At 31.5% G+C, this 12,620-nt stretch overlaps 1 protein-coding gene across 1 annotated transcript in view; it reads left to right on the top strand.

The window, feature by feature from the left end:
• The window catches only part of ABI3BP (ABI family member 3 binding protein), a 134,203-nt gene that overhangs the window by 36,684 nt on the left and 84,899 nt on the right, over positions 1–12,620 (top strand). The window contains exons 17-26 of the mRNA XM_051990599.1: positions 422–469; positions 1,740–1,820; positions 2,821–2,868; positions 4,340–4,423; positions 5,476–5,523; positions 6,108–6,158; positions 7,529–7,612; positions 8,579–8,638; positions 9,226–9,351; positions 10,252–10,323. Of these exons, the coding sequence (XP_051846559.1) occupies positions 422–469; positions 1,740–1,820; positions 2,821–2,868; positions 4,340–4,423; positions 5,476–5,523; positions 6,108–6,158; positions 7,529–7,612; positions 8,579–8,638; positions 9,226–9,351; positions 10,252–10,323 (702 nt within the window). The remainder of the gene's footprint in view (positions 1–421; positions 470–1,739; positions 1,821–2,820; positions 2,869–4,339; positions 4,424–5,475; positions 5,524–6,107; positions 6,159–7,528; positions 7,613–8,578; positions 8,639–9,225; positions 9,352–10,251; positions 10,324–12,620) is intronic.

The following is a 12,620-nucleotide window of genomic DNA, read 5'->3' as shown; positions in this document are numbered from 1 at the left end:
CTAAGATTAATTTTTTTTTCTGATCTCTTATCTAAGACTCATTATATAGGTGCAGATCATCTAACAAATTTGACACATCTCTATTAACAAATAAATAAGAGGAAAACTTTGCAAAAGATAGAATTGTGTCCTCATTTACCCTCTTGCTTGGGAGTATTGAATGTAGTATTCAGAGTTTTACTCCTAAAAGTTATGAGGAAGATTCTTACAGGAAAAAAAAAAGTGACTTTAAATAGCGTGGAAGTATAATCATTTGTATACAAGCAAATGGCTAATATATATATGTGTGTGTGTGTGTGTGTGTGTGTGTGTGTGTGTGTATACACAGACTCAAACATATAAGCATACACATATTTCCTTACTCCTCAGTATTATGGTTTTTGTTTTTTTTATTTTGTTTTGTTTTGTTCCTGTGATACAGCCCTGGAATCTGTTACATTAACTACTGAAACAACCAAGACTACACTAGGTAATTAATTCTACTCTCCAGATATTGGTTCAGTGAATGGCCACATCCATTTTCTTTCTTCTTCATCCCTTTAGGCAAACCCATAAGGCTGTCTGCTATTCTGTATGTCTGTCTAGCAGCAACTTCTCTCACAAAATCATTTCATGCTTTCCTTAGAGATCTGCTCATCTTCATCTAAAGATAATTGTTTTCAAAGAAGAATCATATAAATTCAAGGAAGCTATGAATTTCTCATCATCACTAACATATCTTCTCATCACATGCACCATAGCTTTGATAAAGTCTTTCTAATTCTAAATTTCAGGTGAGGTCAGTGTTTCTACCTTCTCCGGAAAAAATGATTATTTTTATTGCAGCACTAAGGATTCCATTGAGTTGCTTTCCTCACTGACTTCCTCCCTTTATTTGCCTGAAGCTGTATGTTTTTCATCTATGTTTTTTTGAAAAATGACATCCCTCCATTTTCATAAATCTTGATCCTCAAATAAAAAAATATTAATTAAAAATAAATAAATAAATGAAAACCTAGACTTAGTAACATGAGATCAGAGAGGTTCTAAAACTTGGGAGTGGAGCAGAATGTATTGATGCTGTATTACTGTAGTTGTTCTTTTATTATTTCCCTAATTCTACTCTGGAAAATTGCAGAAAATCATAATGACATAATAAGTCATATATAATATCAAGTGTTTTCAGATAGACCTGATTGGTGAATTTTTCATCCCCATTTTCTAGGGGGTTTTATGATTATATTAAAAAAAAACAAGCAAAAAAAATTGAATTTGCATACTTTGATTTTTTTTTATGTATAAAAAATCATTCCATGTCTTTCTTTGTTTCTGGATCCAACTTTTTAAGAAAATATTCTTAAAAGATTTGCCTTCAGGGAAAAGATGAAAATGAAAATACTTCGTTAAAATTGTATTACTAGGTCAAAAATTAGTTGAGCCCCTTCTTTTGTGTATTTAAATCAATATATTAATTGGACTTGTAGAATAGTTTTGCTCTGCTACTTGAGTGCTATGAAGGAGTATTTTAATGTAGCTTTAATTTTAATTTTCTCAGTTATATTCAAGAACTTTTCTTATTTTAGTGTCAAAACCATCAAAATAAACAAAGGCCATACCTAGTGCAGATATGCTAGAGGTCAGATCTTGTTAACTTCTTTTCATGCTTTAATCTAGAAATAGGAAGGAGAACTATAAATAAATTTAATCTTAAATTCCAACCTGTTATTATCACACTAACCTCAGCACTGTTTTTCCTTCAGCTTCCAAACCTCCCACGTCCAAAACTAGACGTCGTAAGGTTAAAACCACACCACGTACATCTACAATTCAGACCATATCTGGTAAACTTCATTTCCAATCTTTTCTTCAAGAATTATTGATCCCTGGAAACCATTGAAAAAGCCACCATGTTTTTTATTTGAATAATAGCTGTATGCCATCACCTAGTTGCTATGATTTTGTTCAATATCTTCTTAAAGTCCCTATATTGATTACACAAATGTTAAATGATCAAATATGTGGGGGGGAAATGGTAAGTAACTTTTTAAAGCATCTCTGGAATGCCTATTTTCTATTGTGGTTCCTTAGAAAACACAGAGTTTGGGAAGAGGGAGAGAGAATTGTCAGATTGTCCTAAGTATGTACAGCTTTTCACAATGTGAATTCCTATAAAGGAATCTCTTTGGATTTTTCTTAATTGAATCTGGACTTCACATTTTTTCAGATCCCTTCCTGAAAGTGGTTGTTATTGTTTATTACTACTTGACATTTAATGTCCACCATGAGCTGATATTATGTGTTTGTAGGCATAGCTGGGAGGAAAGGGGAGAAGGGAGAAAAGACTAAATAGACATGTTTTTATCTTTCTTAAAAGTGATGAAAATTCTTTCTGATGATTTAAATAAATCATTTTAGTAGTATCAGACTTAAGTTCAGCAGAATTTGAAAGAATTTTTATTTAGGAAAAGATGAATAAGATTCCAATTTACTCTGAATGGAGTCTTGTAATAATATACCTGTTAAAAATGGTTTTTCAAGGAAATTCTTGAGGTCCTATAAAACTAGTTTTCAGTTCATTACCTTGAAAATTTAGATTAAATTCTAATTTAATTTTAATCTAACATAAAATTTCAATTTAGAATAAATTTATTTAAAAATAAATAAACCTTCAGTTTACTTTAAGTATCAGATGGTTTAAATGAAATAAGGTCAGCAAGTTCATTTAAACAAAGAAGGGTATTAAAATGTAAGCTATTACTATTTAAAAACCCAATTAGAGCATCTCTTTCTGATTTTAACTATGCATGTCAGTTTATTTTCATATTTTTGTTTATAATGCAGCATATGAACCTGTTACAGATAGGACAGAGGCATCAATGACAACTCTGGGTAATAATAGATTTGTGTCCTTTTAGTTGATGATTCTTTTAACTGTTCCTTTTGCTTTTTGTTGTTGAGATCCTAAATTCTCTTCCCTCCTCCCTCCTTCCATTATTCATTTATCTCCCAAAATCGCATATTTCCTACCCCTTACTAAAGGCACTTCAAGAAGTTATGCATCCTGGTATCGTCTTATATGTAGTTCACACTTATATATTTTCTTTAGTTGTATGCATGTTTTTTGGTAATTTTCAGTTTGTAGTATTAGGATGTAAAGAATAGCAAGATATTTATGTATCAGACTTATATATCAATGCACATAAATTATTTATACATACATGTATATATGTGTTATCAATGGATGAGTAGAGTGATAAGCATATTTATTTGAGGATATCATGTTAAATCTTCAAATAGAAATGCTGAGTAAGGCTCTCAAGTATGTACCCAGTAATTTCTGAAGTTGGGGACACCCATATATATCCACTGTTTCCTGCCTCTCTTTTTATTCTCTTCTGCTTTCCAAATGTGTCTGTGCATCTATTAATATAATTTCTCCCAAGATTGAGTTTGAGTCATTGGTGAGACTTTTTTCTTTTGAAATTTTTCATCAGAAATAAGCAATGAATCTTTTTTTTTTTGTCACAGAGCTTTCTTTGATTTTCATCTCTTTCACAGTAAATTTTATCAAAAAAATTTTTTCAATAGATTTTCCAGGCTCCAGACATCATTCTCTGTGCCTTTCACAAAAGTACAAAGTTACTTATTATATAAATAGTAGAAAGGCTTTTGATGCCAGAATTGTATTTTAATTATCTTAGGTTTGTTTTTTAGTTTTTAAGAAAGAAAAGATAGTGTAAACTGAATTAAAAATCAATTTGGTCCAAAATTTGGTCCAAATTTGGAAATTTGGTAATTTCCACCAAAAATTACATAATTTTGGAGCATATAATGGTTATATGACTTCATAAGGTGGCAGTTTCTTATTTTATATACTCTAAAAATAACTTACAGGCATTCAGGCTTTTTTCCCTGAAAGGATTATGTTTTATATTTGAAAAATTGTCTCCTAGAAATGAACAGATTATTATTGATATAGCATCATTACTCTAGAATCTTTTAATGTATATTTGATCTTAGAACTTAAAATTTCTAATATCAGTCATATTTGGAGAAACTACCAAATGTTTCAGTTTAAAATAATAACTTTCCAAAATTTCTTATACATCTAAAAATAACCCTTAATTTTAATGAAATTTTGCATTCAACCTTAGCAATATTCAGAGATATTTATTAAATGCATATTGTGTTGTTAATATTCATCTTAGGATCATGCAAAGAAAGACATGACATTAATCATAACCTCTAGAAGCTTTTAATTAAGTAGAAAGCTAAGACAAATGCACTTGAAATGGTTAAATAACAGTTTGCTATTCTCATCCTTGATCACAATAGTAACCTAGATGCCTTCTTTCTTTAGCTTCACAGTTGGACCAATCGTCACCATATACTGATCCTCAACTTAAAAGGACACTAAGTCCAGATGTGCCAGAGATCAAAACTGGTAAATGTGTTCTTTATCATTCAGCAGAGTTCATAATATGAATTATAACTTGTAGGTTACAAATTAGGGGATGTCAATAGAGAAGTAGGGGATAAATAATCCTGGATTCAAATCCTGCCTCTAACATGTAGTATCTTTTTGGTCCTCAATAAGTCACTTGGACTCTCAATGTCCAATGCAACTCTAAAACTATAAGTTGCAAAGAAATTACTAGTCCACATGGGTAGAGGGAAAGTCCTCATCAGGAGTTCGCTGTAGTAATGAAATCATTAGTCCTGTTTTTAAAATTCAATAAGGACCAGGATCCAGAAAATGGCATCTCCTTCTCTTTTTCCATATATTCCATAGTGAAGATTAAGTGTCATAGGGAAGATGATAAGACAAATAGCATAGCAAGGATGTTCACTCTTTTGTCTCTTTGATTTAATCATCAATTTTTCTACTATCGTGAAGAAGATTCCACAAATGAGTAAGTTGTATATTTGATACTCTCATCAACTGAAATATAGTCCATTTCCCTTTGATCTTAAATTTCAAATAGTTCAGTGTGTTCCCATGTATACACACATGTGTATACACACTCACATGCACACACACACAAATAGATGCTTTTTCTGAGCTCTTTTTATAGCTCAGAAATATATTAATGAAGGGAAACCAACTGAGAAAGAATCTTTCGGCTTTAAGGGAGAGATGAAACTTCTCCATACCAAAGATTATATGAAAAGCAAGCTGCACCTGAAAATGTTATCTAATTTGACAAAAATGTATCACAAATGTTTGTTTCATATTTTTTAAGCTAAAGTAGGTGTTGATTTCTGGAACAGTTAGATCAAATGAACATATTTGAAAAGAAAAACATGTTCTTGCACTCTAAATTGAAATCCATTTTTAAACTTAGCTTCTCAGGTTTAGATAAAAAGAATCATTTGACCTATTTTACATTGAGCATAACTTAGATGCTCTTAGATTTTAGGCATGGGGAAGTTTTCCAGTGTTTTATGATATTCATCTGGGTTTTTTCTTTTGTGTTTTCCTTGTTTCTGGGAAAGTCATGGAATCGTCAACATTCAAAACTGATACCATGGTAACAACAATAGGTAAAACATGAATGAATGTCTATCACAGCTTTTCCTTTTCATCTCTGCAGTCACTGGTCATAGGTGGGGTTTCCCCCTCCATCCCATGTTAGCTTTGCATCATTCTTAGAACTATTTATTGGTAATGACAACTAACAATTAAAAGAAGACTAGTCAGGGAAGCTCCATGATATAACTAAAAATTTCTGTCATCCTGCTATAGCACATATCTTTGTTTTATCATCATTGTCTGCTTGAATAACTCAGAGTTGGGGCTTATATGTGGAAAGTAATTTAGAAAAATCATGCATCATTTATGTTGATCATGCCATGAATTCTCTTCATCTTAGCATCTTCATTTTCTTTCTCTTTGGGACATTTTGATTGGTTGGCTGCATTCCTGTGATTAATGGGAACTATCTTGGAAATGGTTCATCAAAAACTAAAAAGTAATTTTGATGAATTACATTCACTTTTCCACTAAATTAAGAGTTCATTCAAGAGACCTCCAATGATCTCCACTGAGAGTTCAAATATAAAATAAAAGTAATTCAATGAAAAATTGGACTTCTGTACTTTGTAAAAACTACTTGTTTCTATTGCAGCCCCAGGACCAGGGACAGTTATAATAACTCATTCTCCAACAACAACATTAGGTAATTGTACATTGGAATGCCATACCAGTCAGTTTTGTATGCTTCTTCTACTTATTTCTGTGTCCCTGATAGGAGGCCTTTTTATCTGGGAGATTGCCATGAATCACTTTTCTATCTATAAAACCTTTATCTTCTTTAAGAGGCATTTTTAAATTACTATTGAAAAGGAAGACTTAATATACTTGCCATTTAAAAAGAGCCTGCTGCAATCACACATGGAGGCCGTCTTCATTCTCTAGTATTAAAATTAGCCATCAGATAAAATCATAAAAAGTATATCTGTCTGAGGCAAAAAAAAAAAAAATGCTTCCTAAAACTGAGTTCCAAATGAAGCTAGCCAATTGGCCTCTTTTTCAAAACCATGATGCTTTGTATTTTTTAAGTGAATAAAAACAATTCCTTCCAATAATATTAGCTAGCATTTAAATAGAGTATTAAGTACTTTGATCCTCACAACAACATTGGGAAATAGAGGCTATCATCTCCATTGTACAAAGGAGGAAACTGAAGCAAATCGAGCTTCAGTGATTTGCACAGGGTAAATTATTTTTTACTTATTTTTTACATATTTTTATTTATTATTAATAAGTACTTGAAGCTGGATTTGAACAAATCTCCAAACTAAGTGTTCTATCTCTGTGTTTGTATGCCCTTATTGCCTCTATTCAGATGTTTTATGTACTTTGCTTTCATTGTTGAGTTCAATTTTATACTTCCAAAAAGTGGCTTGAAAACAAGTTCTTTTGTGTTATGTCTTATTATTATTCAAATGGAAAATTAATCAGAAACTTTCTAAAGACTAGCTGGGTGGTATATTCCTTTTAACTTTATTTTCCAACTATCCCCTCCACATATTTTCCTGGTTCTTGGTCAAGTTTCTTTCTCTGATTGTCAACTTAATAATTAGGGCTTATGCAAAAAAAAAAAAAAAACTAAACTAAACATTGTAGCTTTTCACTCTTGAGAAGGTGATTAAAATTTAGCTAAATCTGAAATCTCAATTAAGCTAAAATTCCCATTTCATTCTTCTATTACCATCTTGATTTTATTCAAATCAAATAGAAAAATCAAAAAAGCTATCTTCCTCTCCTCCCCTCAAAAAAGTTTTCTACCAAATATCAAAAAGATAAATCAATGTTTAAAAAAAAAAAGCTTTTTTTCTTCTTTCTTTCTCCTTATCAAGAAGAAATGAATATTTCTTTAAACACAACTAGAATAAGGAAATTAAACCTTAAATAAAAGGATATGATCCTTTCAATCATATTTTTCTAAAAGCTATGATCAATATTCCTATATAGTGGAGCTCTTTGTATCATCTTAGCATTCTTAACTTTGACTAGTGAAATAATCCAACTATTTTCTTTCTTCAGCTAAAATACAAACAAAGCCTTCTCATCGAAAGCATCCTAGACCTAAAACTACAGTGCAACCAGAGAAACCACAAACCAAATCTGGTAAAAAGTCTTCTTTAGTATTTTGAGTAAAATCGAATCTTTTGTTTTAGATGGCTGACATCAGTAATCATAATTTCTGGATTGTAATCAATCCAGATTTCTAAACACTTGATGTGTTTTCTGAACTTCCTACAAAAGGGGGAAAATGATTATAATAGCTGGATATTTTGTAAACATTATAATATTTCTGAGAAATAGCAAATGTACTTGTACTTCAATCTCTCCATCTTTGCCCAACCTCCTTATCTTTTCTTTGCCTTTCCTCCTTTCTTCCTCACAAAATTGGGGCACTGTATTCATAATTGGTAAATAAAAACTTTTTCTGTTCTTTTCATCTCATCCTCAATTGCCATTTTATTGGTATTTCATAAAACCCTCTACAATTGTCCGACTAGCTATGTGAAGTAAAAGGGTGAACAAGAAAATGCTAAGTTATTTATGAAAGAAAAGCATACATTTGCCTCCATCCTTGATATGTTCAATGATCACTTCAGTAGTTAATGAACAGAAAGAACACCCTATACTCACAAGCAAAAAAAATAATGGAATAAAATCCTTCAGAAATTAAAATATCAATCTTTCCTTATTTATCATTTTTCTCTCCCAAAGTATTTAATAGTAGAAATCAAAAGGATTTTTCCAAAGAAGTTTTCCATGTCAGCTGGCAGCAGATCACTAGAAATCTGGGAAAAGTTCTATCTGACCTTATAAGAATGTTTAGAACAATTAAAGGGATGTGGCTCTTTTATGAGATGAATTGGTACCTAGCCATAGTTTATTCATATCTTCAGAGACCAGATGTCTGCTTTTACTCAGCTTAGAAATATAAAGATACAATTCTTTAATACTTTAAGGATCATCATTATACTCTAGTAAGATTGATATTCAAGTAGAATGTCTAGTTTTCATACATTTTTATGTGTGTCTATTTCATTTTTTAAAAATTAACTTATCTATTTATATCAGTTCTTACTACAACTTTAGAACCTGCCATCCTTAGAACTGTGACTCCAGCAGCAACATTAGGTAACCGCTGACTTTCAGTGAATAAAATTACATGTGCTTTTCCTACTCATTTCTTGTCAGACTCATATCCATCATCATCATCATCATCCTTATAGGCTAGCCAATTTTAAGAAGCTCCCATGCCATTGTGTATGTTACCATTCAGCTATGTTACTCATGTTAAGGGTATTGAAGTCTCTTAAGATAAGTCAACTGCTGCCACTAGTGTTGTTTTTAATGGAGCTGAAGTAATGTGTATTTTCAGGAAATTTATCTAACCCATCCCTCTGCTTAAAATTAATCAATGTCTTTTTTCTGTCTCTTGCTTTTATTTATATAATATTCTCTTCCGAGGGTGAATTCAGACAAAATTAGGAGTATAACTGTCTTATTTACATATATAAACAAAAAAGCTTTTTTTTTTTTTTCATTTTACTCCCATGAGATTCTTTGAAGGCTTTTTAGGCTTCTCACTCTCAATTCTTAAAAAGAATTGCATGAATTTTGTGTTGTTTAATGAGCATTAGGAAATGCAGGCATATGTGTAATCCTATCGACAGTTTCTAGAGCCATAATAACTTAAGTAACTAAGCATTTTCTTCCTCTAGCACCCAAAGTACCTAAAAAGACACGGCGCCCACGCCCAGGCCCTGGCCCACATCCACGCCCTCACCCTCGCCCAGGCCTACCCCAAACTACTACTCCAAGTCCTGAAGCACCTCAAACTAAACCTGGTAAATGTGTTATTTGGTATTGGAGCAGAATGAGTAACAGTTGGCTTTAAGGCCAATAGCAAAGAGATGGTGAGGAATATATGAGTTTTTTCTCACTAATACCATACTCTTTAGGAGAATTTAGGAGAACTGACATACAGCATGGTTGACAGCTGCTTCAGCTGAAAAATAGAGTCCCAGTCAATCCCAAACCACAAGATTAAATCAGACCAATCTGCATTGAGTTTGATGGGGTCTTGTATCTTAACTGAATTGACTATGCTTTCTCCCCTACTTGTATTTAGAGTTACATTGTTATTGCTGTTTATAAAAAAATCATTTTCTGTGGCTGTGTGTTTCATTCACCTCTCTTAAAATCAATTGATAATCTTCTCTTTGTGTGTTTAAAAAATTGTCCAAGACAAGATATCAAAAGTACATGGCCACCCAATTGCCTCAGGAAAAAAAAAAGTATATGGCCAAAAGATTAAATCTAAAAAGCATTTTCTTTATTATTGGTCATTATTTTTCAAAAAATGAAAAGCTGTATGGGGCATTTCATCATCATACCTCTGGACTTTCAAGATTAATCATTTTATTGATTTAATTCTATCGACTTTTAGTGTTGTTTTCTTTTGATTCTTGCTTATGTTTTTCTCTTGGTTCTGCCTTTAGAATTCGGCATTAGTTCTTGACATGATCTTTTCCTGCTCAGAACACAGAAACATTATATAAGCTACCCTTCTGAGAATCTGACATCATGTTATCTTAAGACAGTATATTTCTATGATTGATTTCTTAGCAAGCTTGACACGAGTTACTTTGGCTATTCATATAATGTGCATTTATAGTTATTATGCCCATTAATTTATAGATTATTATACTCATGATCATTTTAACAACACAGATGTTTTCTTGCAGCTCTCACAGAAGTGCAAACTAATCTTTTCCAAACAACATCACCACACCTAGAAAAATCACCGATTACACCTGGTAAATTGATCTTTTTATCTTCAAGAATAGGGCTCTCTAAATAAACTTACTTATAAAGTGTTTTTGAAGTTTGAGAAAGTTCACAAGTATTAAAATGAAAAATAATTGTATGCTTAATGGCTTTTTTTTTTTGCTGTACAAAAAGAATTGGACTCTGAAATATTGTACAATTAGCCTGTGAAGGAAATCCAAAATGCAGGCAGGCAAAAATATAGGGATTGGGAATTCAATGTAATGGTTCTTAGACATCTCCCAGAATTCTTTCGCTGGGCGTAGCTGGTTCAGTTCATTACTGCTCCATTGGAACTGATTTGGTTCATTTCATTGCTGAAGATGGCCAGGTCCATCAGAATTGGTTATCATATAGTATTGTTGTTGAAGTATATAATGATCTCCTGGCCCTGATTGTTTCACTCAGCATCAGTTCGTGTAAGTCTCTCCAGGCCTTTCTGAAATCATCCTGCTGGTCATTTCTTACTGAACAATAATATTCTATAATATTCATATACCACAATTTATTCAGCCATTCTATAATTGATGAGTATCTATTCAGTTTTCAGTTTCTAGCCACTACAAAGAGGGCTGCCTTAATTAAGGCTGTTTTTAAGCCTTCTAGTATAAAGTTTTCTGGACTGCATTTTCATAGTAATGTATTTTATTGAATTTCATAAACTATTTATATGAATCCCACTCACATAATGTGAAGCCCACGAACATGTATAAACATATATAGAAAGAATGATTCTTATCTTTCAGAGAGAGATGGACAGTCATATGTGCTATTTTAGAGAATGATGAGAAGTATTTTTATGCAAAACTGATCAAATAAATTTGACTTTTCTCTTTGACTTATTTTTCATTAACTATATTTTATTATTATCAAAAATCTATTATTATATTGAACAATTCACCTGAGTTCATGATTCCTTTATTGAGAAAGGATTGGGAACATAATTCAATGAGAGTTATAACATGAGAAAATTCTTTTGTAACTATGCTGTTGCAAATTTCAATTCACAAATTAGAACTTCTTTATATTAGAAAATACTCAAATTTAAGATGTCTGACATAACCAGTTTTTAATAAGTTTAGCTTATTAATTTGATTTTTAAAAGCAACCGAATAAGTTCAACAATTAAAAATAAGTGAAAAGGAACAGATTTGTCTATTTTTTAATACTGTCTTATTCTTATTGGTGATTATGGAACCACCAAATATGCTACATGCTACATGCTACAGACTATGCAATTTTAAAAGTATTCCCGTAGTAATTTTCAAGTTATCTCAAAGTGGAAAAATTTCCAAACAAATGACATTACGGATAGTATTAATATGAAAGAAGAATGACTTAAAAGATATTTCTTCACTACAACACATATCCTTACTTCCTTATTTTGATCAAAAAAAAAAAAATGTAATGGTCTATCCACATAACAAAGAAACTCTTGATTGAAAAAAAAATCCTTGAAAACAAATTGGTTTTTACAAACCATTCTCTATAGCACAACACAATATCATTGCCATCCAATTGACTGGAAGATATAAATACAAAATCTTGCTGTGGTTATTGTTTGTTGATTATCATTTTTATTTTTAAAAACCACACACGTTTCAGGATAGTTGACTTTAAGGCTTTCTTTCAACAAAATGCCTGCCAGGCATTTGCTAAGAATTCCTGATAGGAGCATAAAAGTAATTATTCAATAATACTCTTATCAATATTGGCCACAGTATAGAACAAAGAGACATATTCTTGCAAAATGTGTTTGCCATTGTCTCAGAGAATATTCTGTGAAGAAATAAAATAGAAAAGGGATTCCCTATTTTAAAAGGGAGGTTTTCCACATGATTCTATCAAGCTTCAGATTACTGTGTATTTCTTCTATGAGATTTATGGACACTCAAAATGAGATTAATTGTTTATTCACACAGGGAAAATCAAATAGATGACAAATGAATCTTGCCCAGATCATGACATACTATTGGATAGGACAGTATTAGTCCATAAATATCTTGATCTTGGTTTACTCATAACATGAGGGCCATACACTGGTCCCAGAAGAGAACAAGTTGGATTTCATTTGAAAAACAATGCATTTTGTGATTCCAAGATGTTGTTTCCTAAACCCATCTTTTTTAACACTAATATTTCTTAATGGTGCTGTCTGGCTAGAAATAATGGAACATCATGTTTTCCAAAGAATTAATGTTTCAAGAGACCTAAAGGAAACACTTATGGTGAGTAGTATAGACTGAATTATTTCCAATGAATTGTTCACAAAAAATGGCATAAAATA

This window comes from Antechinus flavipes, chromosome 3 (assembly GCF_016432865.1).
Source record: "Antechinus flavipes isolate AdamAnt ecotype Samford, QLD, Australia chromosome 3, AdamAnt_v2, whole genome shotgun sequence".
Classification (NCBI taxonomy): Eukaryota; Metazoa; Chordata; class Mammalia; order Dasyuromorphia; family Dasyuridae; genus Antechinus; species Antechinus flavipes.
The sequence above is the reverse complement of the archived record's forward strand: the minus strand, read 5'-3'. Positions and strand labels throughout refer to the sequence as shown.